Below are 17176 nucleotides of genomic sequence, written 5' to 3'. Positions count from 1 at the left end.
TATTAAACATAAATATCTAAAATTGATTAGTTATGGCACCACACTTTCACCAAAATGCCAGCAAACAATGTATATCATGATATTAGAATAGGCACGGCATTGTATCACATTCTATGATTGCTATCGTATAGAATAAACAACCACGCTATGTCAAATAATAAATTGCTCATATTTTTTTCTGTAGAGGGTGCTGGTGATTTCATGGTAAAATCAAGTGATTCATCTTTTTCTTCCTCGTTTTAATGAGGGTGATTCTAGCATCAAATGCTATATAATGGAAATTATGAAATTCTTTTGCGCGTTTGTTTGGTTTTTATAGATTTTCTTGTTAGAAAAATGCTTCTTTGCTCGTTTTATTGGTAGGGCAAAAAGAAGAAAAGCTGCTCAGGACGATTCATGTGACTCTAGGAGGCAGAAACTCCGTCACGTGGATCTGTTTATGTCCGTTGTCATTTCCGGAAAAAATGATTGACATGTGTTCTAGCCAATGGTTAATGTGTTCAGTTTCTCAGCGTTGTCTTGAAGTCGTGTTGCCAGGTTGTGTTAGTTTTGGCCTAATTGGGCATTTTTCAGGAAACTAGGCATGTTTAGTTCTTTGAAAATACATTAAGCTGTTTAAAAAAAGGAATTTTTAATAAAACAAATTTAATTAAACATAATACAGTAGTGCACAAATGAAATAAGTGTGAATACATTAAAACCTTTCTTGAATACAAAGCTGATTTATTTACATCCATTGTCAACTGAGGCAGCAACCATGTGATCAATTAGTAGGGATTTAACAATCAATTTGAGCAACGATTCGATTCATATTATTATTTGTTGTTGCTGATATGATCCATAGTGGATATTTTTCATTTTGAACAATCTGATTTTCATCCAATTCGAGTCACTGACCTAAAATCGATACAGGATATCTCTAGCCAAAAATTCAACCAGTGTGACTCAGAGATAAGCACCTGGATACTGAACAGTGCAGGTGATGTTCTCCAGATTCATTTTATTTCTTGCAAGAAAATCAAGTGTAAATAAATATGTGTACAAACAAACAGTGAAACAAGAATGAATGGTAAATCCATTCACAAATTAGTTTCATAAAATTTCAGCTAAGTGTTGTTTTTTACACACCAGAATAATACCATCATTAGATGTAAAGTGTTTCCACACATTGGACTGTAAAGATGGCTAGATCGTTTTTTTTTTGCTGCCATCCCTTATATCGTGTCGTTTTTTTAAATTGTGTCGTTTGGAAATTATTGTAAAATAAAACTACTGTACTTGAATCCAAATGGTATTTTCATCTCACGTTGAAACAATTTTTCAATCATTAAAATTGATATAGCTTAATTTATTCCATCAAGAATGTGCCACAGACAGACCGATCTGGTTGCATTGTAGGAAAATTAATCGATCCATTGATTACAACCCTATCGATTTATGTAGAATTTCTGAATAACTGAATGAGTTTGATATACTGTTGTGAATTTTAACAAACCGCAATGACTTGTAAATGTGCTTATCTCTCCTTTCTAGCTGCAAAACCTTTGTTTTTTATTGTGTGGTGGAGCTGGGGGAAGTTTCCTAGAATGCCATTATAGTACTTTTTAGTCTTAGCTTTTTTAATTAATTTATTTTTATTAAGTATTTTTTATTAACTTTTTTATTAACTTTAACTATACACTGGACCTCAACTTGTGTATTCTTGACACTGTGTATCTTTTTAAATGTAGTTTTGGGTCTGTGTACTCCTTTTTCTACTGATTGGACCATGAGTCTGGAATAAATTCTATCTATCTATCTATCTATCTATCTATCTATCTATCTATCTATCTATCTATCTATCTATCTATCTATCTATCTATCTATCTATCTATCTATCTATCTATCTATCTATCTATCTATCTATCTATCTATCTATCTATCTATCTATCTATCTATCTATCTATCTATCTATCTATCTATCTATCTATCTATCTATCTATCTATCTATCTATCTATCTATCTATCTATCTATCTATCTATCTTGTTTTACTAAAGTTTTACTATTGTGTTTAAAGTTCCAAAAATTATTTAGGCGTTTTGTTGTTGTTGTTTAGGTTGTTTGTTCTTTTTTTCACTGAGTTGGGTGGGATTTAATTTTTTTCAGGTTGAGAGATAATGCTGGAAATTCTCCGCCAGATCTGGCAACCCCTGAAAGCAGCCCGAATCTAGCGGTTCACCCTGTAACCGTTTCTCATCGGACTCCTTCATCCATCGCCCACACGTCATGACCAGTGACCAAATTCGACGCCTTTGTGCATGTCCCCCCACACGACACGCTATACGGGATAGAAATGTGGCCGACAGCCGCTAAATTCTCAAAAAAGACAAACCTACGCGCGGGACTAAAGGTAAACACCGAGGATCCGACTATGCTAGCCCCATGCTAGCTCCCGGAATAGGACGTTTTGTTGTGGTCTGCAGATTTTTAGGATGTCCTCGCGGATTTATTTCAACTCGTGTTTTTTCTACATTGGAGTATTTTCGAATATTAGGATGGCAGTGCGCAGGTTTATGCTTAACTTTAAAAATCATTTATGTTTTTCTGTTCTGTTCGCTCACACATAATATATTCAACAATTTTAGTATAATCTTGCAATGTTTTGTCAGGTGATGTTTAACTTGAGAAAATGTTGACAGGACTGTTTTCCTCAGCTTCAGAATCATTTTAGTTCCTCTGCCTTAATGTATTTTCTCAACATCATCATTACGATAGGGTAGATCTATATTATACATATTTTTTAATAGGTTTTTAATTAAAAACAAATTTAAATTAAAAAAAAATTCAGCCCACCTTTTGTCCAAACAATAGTGATTGCCTTTAAAAGATAGTTGATCATTTCTAACAAGAGAGGATGGAAAGGATCATATGACATTAACCAAAATATTTTGTAATTAACAAATTCAACAAAAATATTCTGAAGTAATGTTTTAAAAAACAAAACACACTTTCACTGCTTTACCAGATACCAACTGTGTTATACTTCATTTCAATCCCATTGAAGTCACCTTAAACTGAAATAAAATACAGCAGGAATATAATTGAACTAACATCGAATCTAAGTTTAATAAGTTTGATTTTTCTAATTGCTTGCCTGGTATTTTGTGTTAATAATGAGTGACATGTAAATAAACCTAATTGATAAAGATCTTATGTTAAGTCTGGCTTAAGTTTATTTTTTTTTCTCAGGTTTTTGTCAGTAAAGCAGGAGCACTGGAGCAACAGTTGCTGCTCATCCTTTAGAGAACAGCAAACTAAAATGCTGTTCTGTTATTTTTATTGTGCAAAACATTCAAAATTGCAAACAAACTACACAGTTTGGGATGTCCTGGGTCAGACCATGCAGTGCTCAAAGAAGCATGAACAAATCCAAACGCTGTTTCTTTCATTGAAGATACTCGAGCATTAATCACAAGGAAAGAGCTTCTCTTTAAAAATAACCGTGTGTTATCTCGGGTGTGAAGTCAGATCTGGAAAAACAGAGGAGCGGGTAGATGTGACCAAACATTTAAAATTAGAGAGGGGGGGGATACATAGAAAAAAGTTTTTTATTTATTTATTTTTTTACCTATATTTCTCAAGTGAAGCTCATGAATTGTATTTTGTGTTCCTTAAAGTCCCTCTCCAATCATCTTTTAATCTATTTTAAAAGCATTCCTTGTTTTTTTTTATTATGATTATGCTGTTTTTAGGCAAAATCAGAAACCTGTGCTCCTTCCTCTGCAGTGCGGCAGTAGCTCATCAGAGGTTTGCCTCTTAGTTGTGGGCAAAACTGATGGCATGGAGTAAGCCTGCCCCCACTTCCCATCATCCATTTGTTTTCACTCTCTACTGCTAGCTTACAACCCCAAGCTAACATTAGAGGTGCAGTTCAATAAAAGTGACCAGCAATATTGGAGCAATCCAGCTGCACAGTTAGGAGCCAGATTCCAGCTCAGACGAGGAAAACAAAGACGTACACAGATCTATTTGTCTGCAAGTCCCCACAATTTGAATTAAGAAATACTCAGAAATGTAATTATAAGCTCAACTTTCTTTATATATGCCCCCCATCATTAGAGAAATGCTACAAGAACAATAAAACACACACACAAGAACAACAAGACACAATTTTCATCGTTCTGGAATGTTAAGTAATTAAAAATATTATATTTCTAATCTTTCAACCTCCAAGGTACGTTTCAAATTCGGTCACTTTGAAAACTACAACTATCTCTACCTGCAGAAGCGTTTATGGTCTCCACTGTTGTCTCATGCAAATGTTAACTCTTTCTAGTTTTTAATGCTCACAGAGTATTTTAGATTTTTCTTTTTTCCCCCACAGTTTCATCATTTTTAATGCTGCTTTGTTTCTGTTTTTCCCAATTTGAACTTTATTTTTTAGTACTATCTGAGCTTTATACAAAAAAAAAAACACAGTCTATGCAGGGCATTCCTGCCTGAAATTAAATTCTAGAGAAAGGGAAAAAAGGTGAAGAACCCTTTGAATTAGAGGCCAAAGTTGGAAACCACTGGCCTGAACATCATTGTTATCCATCAGCCGTCAAGCATGTTGCTGCATGTTTTATACGTTTAGGAGGATTGGCATTCCGACTTTCCCGCCATTAGAATTATTAGTCCCACCTGGTCTCACATGAGCGGACGAGCTGTGGATTTTACTGTAGAACGCCGTCTTCATTTCAGCTGCAGACAGACACTCCATTCAATCCACATCTTTATTTTTCTATTTATGAGTCTACTGTCTTGTGTTAGGAAATAACCTGGATACTTGATGTGCACTTTTCTAGGTGTGATGTCAACAGTTGGTGTCTAGAGGCGACACACTGAGGCGGTTTGTGTGTGTTGATGAGTAAGTGGCGTAGCAGCAGAGAGTCGTGGATGCCAAGATGCTGCTGTCTTTGGGAATGCTGATGCTCTCAGCCACGCAGATTTACACCATCTTCACTGTTCAGCTCTTTGCCTTCCTCAACCTGCTGCCTGTGGAGGCAGACATTGCTGCTGTGAGTACAGACATTCAAAAAATAAAAAGTTTCTGGATATTGTGTCTTTAAAGTGGACAACCGTTACTGATGGGGAGGCGGCCCGACTCCTGTGTTGCTTTATTTGCACTGATAGAAAGGAAAAGTGCTGTGTGTTTACGTTTGGAGTGCTATCAAAAGCTCCCAAGTGTGACTGCACCTCGACTTATTGGATTTGTCTTTCTATCTTTCAGTATTCGTTTGACAACAAAACAGAAAACTTTGATGACATGCCTGCTCGGTTTGGCTTCCGGCTCCCCAGTGATGGATTAAAGGTGAGTATTATTGGGGTCAAGGGTCGCTTTTATGCTGGCTTGAACTGTTTCAGAGCAAACCTTACAACTGAATTGATTTACAATAGAACCACAGTTGTAGTTCAGGAAAAAAAAAGTGGAAACATTGTTGTCACAGTATACAAAGGTTGTGTCCACCCCCCTCCCCCCCATTCCACTAATCTTTGATTCCAAAATCCAGTGCCCTAGAATTTTCCCACAAGTCACTGTGAAAAGCTAGTCTGCATCAATTCTCACTAGATTAGCAAATATAGGCCACAACACATTGTTCTTTAAAATCTGTCATTTGAAAACAAATGTATTTGAATGTGTGTTTAATACAATTATCCAAGTTTTCATCATAGTTCATATTTATCAGGTTTTTACTTTGGCAAACAGGTGACGTCATATTCTGTATTTTTCATAAGGGGAGTGAGCATGTGTCCAAATAGTGTTTAAATCCAGGACACTGAGGGAATTCGGACACAGCCAAAATGTTGATTTGAGCGGCTTCTTGAAAGTTGAACGTCATTTCTTGAACCTGCTTTAGAGCGTGACTTCTTTGTGTTGAAGATCTTGTTGTTGTTTTTTTGAGGCCTGTGTTTTCCACCTCGCACTTGGCTGATCCGCACACCGACAGTGATGATTCATGTCTGCTATCTAAGCTGGGTATTGTAGCGCTCGCCACAGTCGGTTGCTGCTGTTGTTGTTGTTCTTCAAAGGCATTTTTGCAAACAGACAGCAAAACGCCTTGTTGCTTTGTGTTGACGTGAAGTCCAGTCTTGCGTATTTGGTCAGAGTTTTTGGTGGGAGTTTCCACACTTTAAGTGGGTTTAATATAACTATAACAGTTCCTCATACTGTTGTCTCATGAGCTGTGACGTTATTTTAGGGTTAGGGAAACAGAGACAACGCGGCACATTTTGAGCCATAAGAACATTGATTAAAGACCCACTCCGATGAAAATGGTGTTTTTAAACAGTATGATGAAGGACATGTATAAAGAAAATTAATCTCAAACTTGCATTTCTGAATATTCCTTTATTCAGATTGTTGTGGGGGAAAATGGCGTATAAAGTAGTTTATTTGTGGCAGACAATGCACTGGGTGGACCACAAACTTCCTGCTCCGAGCTCTCAGCAACAGGGAGGGGAAGGGGGGCGGGGTTGCTCTGCGTCAATGGTCCCGCCCACAACCCCAGAGGTGAATTTTAAACGAACTGCTGCTCTGCAGAAACTTTATCCAAGAAAACAACCGTTTTCTTTTCTGGTTAAAGACGGCATAATCATCATTAAAAGACCTCGGGGAGCGTCTTATAACAGCTCAAAAGTTGATCTTAAGGTGTTGAACGTACAGATTCATCGTTGGCTGTTACTTTTTCAAAGTTAATGTTTCAACATATGTGATCTTTTTTTTTGCAATACGTAGCCTTAATAATCTAGAATTGTTTCCACTAGAAGCTTCATCTTGTTCTTGATTGACAGAGACAATTATTTTTAAGTTGTCTGGGTCTTCTTTTGTTTAAAGGCATAATGTGACTCACTCTTAACATTCAAAGTTATTATATATTTTCAGAGTTGTGACTCAGAAAAGCTGAATATCACTGGATTAGAGCAAGCGCCAAGGCTGATTGTCATTCCTTTTTTTTTTTTTTTGGTGTATTTTTTTAAATCATTTTGGAGATTACAGTGAAACTCCCATCCGATCAGACAAACACCAGGGATTATGACATCTAATCATGCTGGACTGAGTATTATGTACAGCGTTATGTAAGATTTCTGCCTTGTGAAAACTGAGAATAGGCTTATTCACAGTCATCCTCATCCGCTCTGTCTGTAATTCACATCTGTGCTGTTGGTTTATTTTTGGTCCCTCTGCTGACCAGCAGGGGTGGAAAGTCTGAGCGCCGCATCCTGCTGGAAGTCATGGTGACTCCTGCAGTCCCCCCCCCCATCCCCTCCCCTCCAAGTGGTGTATGTATCTGCAGATTTGGCTGTTGCAGAAAGCAACTGTTTATTGTTAAACATCCCTCCCATTGCTTCCTGAACTCTGCATCAAAATAATGCATAAAATGTGCATCATAAATCTAGGCACTCACTTGTGGGTCATATTTCATATTCAGATGAAACGTTGCTAGAAAACAGACTTTTGAAGTCTTTGTTTTATTTAGGGATGTCCCAATCTGATCACATGATCAGAATTCAGGCCCAATCTCAATCAAAATCGGTTGTAACCCAGTCATTGATCAGCTATTTATTTTATTATTATTTTGATCAAATACATATTTTGCTGTACAGTATATTTCAAGCTTATTATTAAAGATAAAAGTCTACCTGATGTCTGCATATTATGGACGGATCATGACGTTTTATCGCCATAAAAGGCAGCAGAACACGACACTAGATTGTGCAGAAAAACAGATCAGGGAAGTTAGGTAGACATTCCCAGACTTCCAGAGTCAATCAATCTTTAAACAAACATTTGAAACTGACAGCAAATGCCTCGATTGGTTTGTCTTAATGCAAACAGTGACCTACAAAGGCATTCAAAAACATATACATATTTTGAATGAGAATTAAACAGTTAAATGAGATGGCAGTAAGACTGCTGCCAAGGGCCCTCTAAAGTGCAGGCTCTGGAAAAAAAATTAATTTAAAAAAAATCTCTTTAAAAAAACAACTCAAACGAATAAATGGTGACATTGAGATGAGCTAGTCATGAATACTCATAGTCAAGCTACAATAATAACTTTGGAAGAAAGTCATTTTTCATTTTTAGGGATTTGTAATGGAGATATGAATCACACCTGATCAAAAATGTTGAATAGCTCTGAAGCTACTAAAACTACAGTCACCAAACTTTCTCATATTACTAATTATCAACTATTTTTACAAGTTTGGAGTCACTATTTTTTACTAGTTTTCTATAGTTGCACTTTTTTTGCTTGATTGTTCAAGCTACTTCACTGAAGTGCACCTTATAAGTGTTAAATGATAAAAATAAGGTTAAGAAAATAAAGAAAATGAGATCACCTGGATCTGTTTATTACATTTATTTGTTTTTTTCATGGGTTACTAAAGAATGAGATCAGGACTCTGTATTGGCAGATACTCCAAATCAAATAACTCTGAATCACATTGAGGCTAAAATAAATCTATTTGGGACTATTTAGTATTACTCAAAACATATATTTTATCATTTTCTTTTACATTTTCGTTTCATTCATTCTGAATAGATTTGAATGAAAACATGTCAGGATATCACTTTGGGAAAACATAAAGAAATATTATGTTTCTTAACACAATAAAAATGTATAATATGGATTAACACAACTGGAATATAATTTCCAAAATGTAATACAATTTTAAATGTTCCTTTCTTTAGTTTCTAAAGTTGAAAAAAATTGTTTTCTGTATTGTGGCGGCGCGGCGGCCTGTGAGCAGAGCAGCGTCACAAGGCACCACATGCTGGTTTGTTTTCTGAAGACTTCACAGAAGTTTCCCCCAAGGGGACTGCAGACGGACAGAGGCCCCTCTGTGTGGAGTTCAACAACTCATGATGCCGTTACCAAACACTATTGACAGCGAGTCTGAGTGCAGTGTTCACAATTTCTGGATTTGATTCATTTTTTTTAGAGAAAAAAAAAATCAGAAATCAATGGATGAATTATCTCTAATAGATTTGATGTATCTTTGTCGTTTTTTCTTGTTTTTATTGCCAAAATTTCTTTAAATAAGCCATTATTTTTACATCTGCACAGATCGAAGACAAGTGTCCATAATTATTCACACTTCTCATTTTTCGTTCTGAAGCTGCTGACAGATGTCCGGTTTGTTTCTCTTCCGTCTTTCTAGCAGACAAGTCCGTTAGACTCCAACATTTTCTAGAATTTCCTCTGAGACATAGCTTTGAGGTTTTAATGAATAATAATTAAATGACTCTGTCTATCTGGTGGAACACGTATAAGCGTAGACTGAATTCTGTGGGATATAACAGGAAAATGCATTTAAGATTGTTCAGAAGTTTAGGTGAACTAGAACTAGTCACAAATGATTTAATGTTCTAGGTTTCAGTTCAGCTGTCAGGTGTTGCAGATGAACAGATATTTTTGTGATGCTCCAGCCGTAGGCAGTTAGCTTAAAAACAAGGTTTCGCTTTCAATAACTTGCATAAAAGAATCAATTGTGCCCTTCGTGTGTTTATTTAAATCACATCTGCGTTGCTAATATTAGTATATAACATTTTGAAAAGAAAATGTATTTTAAAATATCTCAATTTTGAAATCCAAATTCAGCATTTTGTCTTTATGAAACCCTGACACCCACGTGTTCAAAATCTACAGTTTTATGCAAAGTTTATTTGATTTTTTTATTTGAATAGTAACACAGAAGTGATTGATATAGAAATGCAAAACAGTTTTGGTTGCATTGAAGAAAGTAGACGGATGGCATCCATTAAATACATCAAAGGATAAAATGGCATCTAGTGTTACCATATCTGTTAATGTGAAAGGACTTTTCTTTCTATAGCTTCTGTTGTAGTGTTGCTACTGGGAGGTACTTTTTACTCCGCCTGGGACCTGAACAAGTTATTATTACATTTTTTCTTTTGTGAGATTAAGTGTAATCCCTGCACAGCTATTTCTGAGAAATCCTTTTCCTTTTTTTTCTTTTTTTTTTTTAAATGTGGTGACATCTGTAAACGCCAGTGTTTGTCAGCGGTTACAGTGGGTATCAGAGCCCTCTGCAGCTGCTTCATGTCCGGTTAGTAAAACAAACTATGCAGAAAAAAAGAGGAAATGGAACACTATCAGCTAGTTTTTTTAGCTGTTCATAGCCCTAAACCTTTATATCCGACCTGCTCCCAGTTTCATATGAAAAAATGTGTCATGTCTTTGGATAATATTGAAAAGTTGTTGATTTAAAACGGATTTTAAAACAAGCAAATGAACACACGCTCAATTGTTTTTAGCATTTGTTTTTCACATTCTTTAAACAGAGTTCATAAAGATTGAATGGAATCAAGCCCTTCTTTTCTGATGTCTTAATAATGCTTCCTTAATACATTTATTCATCTCAATTTCACATTTGCTACACTAAAATAAATATCAAAGTTTTTTGATTTTGATAATGCCGTTCTGGAAGAGACATTTTTTGTTTTAGAAAAGGATCAAATCTCACACACTGGTATTAAAAGAAGAATTCTAAAACGTTCGTGTGTGTGTCACGATGCTGTGAAGACAGTAATGAAAGATTGGTCCATACTGTGAATGCTGTCACAGAAAAACAAATAAGTCTGTTTCCTCTCAGTACTTCCTGTCTGATATCCTGATTCTGAATGAATTCTGCAGTGGAAGTGCATTTAAAAACACACATGTAAAGGGAAAGTAGCAGCTTCCCACAACTCTCCTGTTTTCACATTTTGGTTTCTTGTGCCATCGTCACACTGAGCCTTAGTGGTGCATGCCTGCTTATCACTTGATGTAATCATTTACTTTTTGGACACCTTATGTTCTGTGGGGTGGGGTGGGAGTGAGGTTCTGCTATGTGTTCGTCTTGTTAAAAAAAAAAAAAAAAACATTGTTTGAATAATTTCAGACATTTGCCTTTATTTCTGTACATGTCTTGTATTTCTAGTGCTCAATAAAAAAAAAGATTAACCCCCACCCCCCAAAAAACACACACACACATTTTAACCAACAGAGGGCGCACTTGTTTCTGCTTTTGGTGCCTAGAGGAAAAATGTGAGACCCACAGTGATGTCATGCCCAGCAAAGGGAATGGTAAAACACAGAGCTGGATTTCAAACATTCTTGATCTTTGATAACAATCTCTGGACTTTGCTTATTCACGACCTTCTTAGTCGCTACGTCTTTTTAAGTCCCTAAAGGGGTTTATGTAAGCAAATTCTTCAAATAGGTTTTTCAAGCTTGTGGTTTTTTTTTTTTAATTTGATGTGTCAAACTGGTTGTTTTTGTGAGTGACTGAGGGAGATGTACTGATGAAAGCGGCAGCTGACTTTTAGAGCAGGTCACACTTCCTGTAGTCCACACACACACCCACACATCACACACACACACACACCGGTGTTAGTTACACATTCATTCGTCCAACAAACACTTTGAAACACCAGGTCACGTCCTTATGTCTCAGTTTCTCCCAGTTTAGCTCTTTGTCTACAGCTCAGTTTTTCGTCTGCATTAATTGCATTTTCTCCTTTTGTTCTTCACATATTCATCACCCTGTCAGCCCATCATTCCCAAAATATCACCTCATCTCTTTTGGGAGATCCAACAATTGATGATTTCATAACTTGCGATGAAAATGTGAAATTTTTCTGCTTTACTGATAAAAATTCTCCTCACATATATAGTATTATTACACGGAGAAAGAAGATTACTGTAGATTTGAATAATTTATAGGCAACCAGATTATGAGAACTGAAATCTGTGACTATGAATTAGTCGTAATAATCATAATATGTCAGATGTTTTAGAAAAAAGGTCTTATTATTTTGCTCAATGTGATTTTTACTACTTTTCTGTCATAATTATTTACCTACATTTAAATGAAACTAGACTTAGGAGTTATTAAATGCTTTGTAAAGTTATTTTTTTATCTAAAATGACCAGGATAGACACTTTAACTAAGAGCATTTGTCCCTTTTAGGGCTTTCTGATTGGTGCACGACCAGAAAATGCCTGTGAACCCATCGAACCTCCTCCCAGCGACAACTTGACGGGCGCCTTCATCGTCCTCATCAAGCGGTTTGACTGCAATTTTGACGTTAAGGTACCAAATTCTTTTGTTTTGTGTGTGTGAGAAGTGAAAGTCATATCAGTCTTAACAACAGCACACCACAAATGAACCACAAACACATCTAGCTTTCATCTAAACACGATTTTATCGTCATAATTGAAGGCCACCCCTTGATCGACTATGTAAATGCACAGATTTAGCTTCTAACAAAATATAAAAAATTAACATCAATGTGGAAAGTAATGTTTGAGTCTTTCACCAATTTCTTTTTTTTATCAGCATTTATTTGAAAAAGCATGCAGATAAAATGTATGCATTGGTGTCAGCAGAGGGGGTTTCAGCCTTAGTTTTTTCTGGAAATCTGAGATCCGCTTGTTGAGTCAGGAAAACAGGAAGTGGCCATTTCCCTAAACACTATTTCCTGCATGATTCTCCAGCATGTGGTGCTGATCTTGTGCCTCTTTTCTTTGTTGTTTTTGCAGCATTCCCTTTACAGAATTACTTAGTCGGGTTTACCAGAGGACTATTGGTCCTGGTCTATTTCAAATCTACAACTATTGCAGAACTCTGCGGCACGAGTTCTGACGAGGACCAGAGGGCGGGAACACCTTACACCGGTTTTAAAATCGCTGCATTGGCTCCCTGTGCGTTTCAGGATTGATTTTAAAATCTATTAATAGTTTATAATTGTTTTAATGGTCTTGGGCCTTCCTATTTAAATTATATTCTTCTAAAATATGAGCCCTCGCAGACCCTGAGGTCCTCCGTTGCTGGCCTTTTAGTTGTTGCTAAGGTGAAGACCAAACTTATGGTGAGGCTTCGTTCTGCCATTACGGTCCTCGCCTGAGGAACAGTCTGCCAGAGAACCTCAGGGCCGCAGAGAATGTAGAGGTTTTTAAGAAGAGGCTCAAGACCCACCTTTTTAATTTAGCTTTTAGTTGATTTTAACTGCTAATTTATTCTATTAGTTTTAGTATAGGCTATTTTATGTATTTAATTTCATTTTATGCATCTTATTCTCAATTTTATGTTTTTATTTACATCTTCTGTCTTTAATTTTAGTATCTTATCTTGATTTTAGCCCCAGTGTTTCTTGTGGGGATCTTTTCTTCCAGGGCTTGCCGGCTTGGTCAGCGGTTGTTGCTGCAGTTGTCGCCCTTGCTGGGGCAGCTGGAGTCTAACTTTGCAGCTTCACGGCTGTGAAGTGGACCCCAGTGTTGTCTCAGTCTGGGGGGCGCTGTGGAGATGCTCCTTTGGCCGGGCTGGCTCCTGGTATGAAGAGATTCCCAAATACTTTTTCCTCAGAGCAGAGCCAAGCCTTACATTTTTTCTTTTTAGAAGTTACATTGTCATTATTCATTGCATGTGGGGGTCATGGGTCGTTTGGGTGAAGGGTGGGTTGGGTTTTTACGGTAATATTGTGTGTTTTCTGTTTTTAATGTCAAAGCGCTTCGAGTTGCGCAATGTATGAGAAGCGCTATTTTATAAATAAAGTTTGATTTAATTTGATTTAACTTCAACATGGTTCAGGATGGAAAAATGTTTGATTTTGGCCAAGTGAATCATGCCTGAGGATCATAGAGGCTAAAGGTTCCTTGTGTTGGAGCTTATATCTGTAAAAGTCTGGCGTCAACAGAAAGAACATCAAAGTGTTTGATCTTGAGCCAAATGCTTGATGTGGCTATATGTCTATGTAATCTTTGGCAGAGGTAGTTTTGTGGAAATTCTGGTGTTTCTGCAGTTTGAATGTCTCAGCCTATCAGAGATGGATGGATTCAAATTGCGAGCATAAACATGTTCTTTTAGAGACATGTCAAAGCTTGGTGGTAAATAGTTTTGATTTTTATGATGACTTTTCTTAAGAATAATAAACTCTTTCCCTTGTTTGACTTGAACTAATTTATGTGAGTTTTGTGATCCGTTGCACCCATAGTTTTCAGGTACCATAGTCCAGCCTCGAGAGTGCAGTGTGAAAATCGACTGAATGAATGTTTTCTACGTCGCAGCCTAATGGAAACAAGCTGGGGTGTCGCTATGAAATGATTCAATTCATACTATAATCTGTGCTCGCTGATACGATTAGTAGTCAATATCGGTTCATGTTGAACAGAACAATTCAATGCGCTCCAGAACATCCTTAGCCAAACCTTCAGCCAGTGTAACTCAGAGATAAATACCTGGATACTAAACAGTGCAGATGAAGTCTTCCAGATTCCTTGTTTTTCTTTCAAGATAATAAAGTGTGAGGTCACAAACAAACCTACTGTTCACCTAATAAAACCTACAATCCAAATGGTATTTTCCATTTTTTATTTTTTCATTTATAAAATTTTTTTAATGGTATAGGTCGATTCGAATGACAACCTGCCTCAGACAGATTGATCTGGCTTGATTGTTGAAATAGAAATACATTCAGAAATTAAGTCGATTAATCATTACACTTATAATTCTTATAGGAAATTACAAGAAATGTTAATGTCAGAAACTGTAGTCCTGTTGTGTAGATAAAGGTTGGGTTGTATTTCAGGAATTTGGAGGATCTGTGATGGATGAAGTGATGGTGGTGTTTGTTGATCTTCAGGGGAGGTTTTCTGGTGACAGCTGCTAAAGAGTGGTCAGTCAGAATTCATGGAGATGCAGGAGCTGCTCTTATGTGCAAATTACCATTAATGCCAACTCTTGGGTCAACAGGAAACTCAAGTTGTTGTGTGAACAGTTGAAGCCTTTACACAGCAAATTTACTCCCAGTAATTGAGAATGGAACATATGCAGAACATAGAGAATGAAAGAGTGACCGAAATAAGACTTTCAAAATGGGAAGAAAAGGGGGGGGGGGGGGGGGTCACAGCTGTTTAGAAACTAATTTTGATTCTGTCCCTTAATATTGTTACTTTTTTCCTCCCTTCTTACTCCTAACTCTCATTTACTCTCACACTTCCTGTTTTTCGGTAGTTTTTATTTCCTTTGTTGCTCTTTCTTTTTCAGTCTGTCTCGCTCCTCTGGCTTTTTTCCCCCCTCTCTGTCATTCTGGGGCAGCCATATAGCCTTATAAGGACTAGCTGCATCACATACAAGACATATTGACTGACCCGGCAGTGATGTCTTTCCTGGGCTGGAGTGTAACCAGACTCCGCATAGTTGTGTGTTGGTTTCAAACAGAAAACACATTCAGGCTGTGTCAAATCTGCTTTATAACCTTCAACAATCCTTAAAGGGCTGGTCTTGATACAAACCTCTGAATAAATGTGTTTTCAACACAATTATAATATAGATTAGTTATTAATAACGTTTAAAGTATTGTTTTTGTTACATTAGTCAAATGAAATACCTGTTTTCTGTTTAGCCTATCTAGCCTATCTTCATTATTACAGTCATTGGCAGAACACACCTGTAACAGGTGTGTTCTGCCAATGAAAGAGTTGGAATGATTGCATAAGAGCCACAGACTCTGCATTTTGACACCCCAAACTACTGTTTATTAGGGGAAAATGTTTAAATCTGCTGCATGATTCTGTGACAATTCAATTTAGACATTTTTAAGAGCCCACTTTCTAATGCAAAATATATATTTCATTTTATTTTGGATATTCAGTCAAACACTTTACAGCATAGACTTAAGGACCCACTCCAATGAAAACCCAGTTTTTGGTGTTTTAACATGGTTTTGTAGCATTTTTCTCATGATGTAGGACATATAAAAAGAAAATTAAGTAAAACTGCCTTTCTGAGTTTTTCTTTATTCAAATAGCTGTGAATCAGAGCAGAAGAAAAAATGTTTGAAAAAGCTTGTTGTTATTTGTACAAACTACAGTCAGCGGGTCACAAGCTCCCTGCTTTGCTCCAATCCGATGCATCCACTTGCAGACCAATAGATCCACACACGTCTTTGTTTTCCTCGTCTGAGCTGCCATCTGGCTGTGCGGCTGGATAGCTGTAGTATTGCTCGCCATTTTTGTTGCATCGCTAATGTTAGCTTTGGGTTGTGAAGGGCTGTAGGCTAGTGGGAGAGTGTGTAAACAAACCCCACCCACCCCAACAGTCCCGCCCACAACTGTGAGACGAATTTCTGATGAATTTCTGCCGCTCTGCAGAAACTATATCCTTAAAAACAACACAGGTTGTTTGAGTTTGACTAAAAATGGATTGATCATAATAAAAAGGCCACTGGGAATGCTTTTATAATAGATCATATCATGATTGAAAAAAAAAACATGATTTAAAAATTTCAATTTGTTCTATAATAACCAAAACTGGAATTAAAGGTCAAATAGTGAAGAGGAACTAGTGGTATATTTTTATATGTTCTGTCTGTCCTTATTTAATGAATGTAGAAGAGTTACTAAACATTTTAGTTTTTGTAACTAAATTCTATAAATGATGTTTCTGAGGAAGTTAGTTAATTAACAAATGCTGCATTCCCGCATCAGGGGCGTTGAGTTTCAATGTTAAGTCAATGAAGAGATGCAATCTAAGGTGCTGGTTAATGTTCAACTGGTTCACAAACAGACGGAAGTAACTTTTAAAATGGCTGTAACCCAGGCGCAGCTCTGCAGGAGTGAAGAGCACCGGGAGAAACTCTGAAGGATCTGGAGAACCTAGACACGGTGACCTGCTTGCCGGCATCTGGCTGACAAAAATACATAAACCCAAACTACTCGCTCAACATCATCCATGTTTTCCATGATGTGGCAACGAATGAAGTCCAGAAAAACGTTGACGGGGCATCAAGGCGTCGAGCAGTAAATGTGACGCATGTCAGAAGAGAGGCGGCAGACTCCATTTTGACGTGCAAACCATGTCCGGTGTGAATGCAACATTCGGCTTTGAACATGTCATAGCTGTCTGACCTATAAATGTAAATGTTCTAGGTTTATGACTTTTACCCTGCATGTGTGACTGTAGAACAGTAGCTTGTTGGTTCTTAGTTTTTTTTTGTTCCTTATGATTTGGTTTTTATTGTGAGGGTTTTTATGTCTCCCACATGACACTTGTGAAGACAAAGCAGAAGTTGTAGTTTACATAATTAACTATGCTTTGAATTGTAAATGAACAGCTCCTAAAACTTTACCCTAAGAAGAAAAATAAACC

The 17176-nt window shown here is 36.9% G+C and overlaps 1 protein-coding gene across 1 annotated transcript in view; it reads left to right on the top strand.

The window, feature by feature from the left end:
* Positions 1-2179: 2179 nt before the first annotated feature.
* rnf13 (ring finger protein 13) overlaps positions 2180-17176 on the top strand; it is a 39516-nt gene continuing 24519 nt past the window's right edge. The window contains exons 1-4 of the mRNA XM_004067892.4: positions 2180-2390; positions 4828-5040; positions 5253-5333; positions 11999-12121. Of these exons, the coding sequence (XP_004067940.1) occupies positions 4927-5040; positions 5253-5333; positions 11999-12121 (318 nt within the window). The 5' untranslated portion in view covers positions 2180-2390; positions 4828-4926. The remainder of the gene's footprint in view (positions 2391-4827; positions 5041-5252; positions 5334-11998; positions 12122-17176) is intronic.

Source organism: Oryzias latipes, chromosome 4, assembly GCF_002234675.1.
Source record: "Oryzias latipes chromosome 4, ASM223467v1".
In the NCBI taxonomy this organism is placed as follows: Eukaryota; Metazoa; Chordata; class Actinopteri; order Beloniformes; family Adrianichthyidae; genus Oryzias; species Oryzias latipes.
The sequence above is the reverse complement of the archived record's forward strand: the minus strand, read 5'-3'. Positions and strand labels throughout refer to the sequence as shown.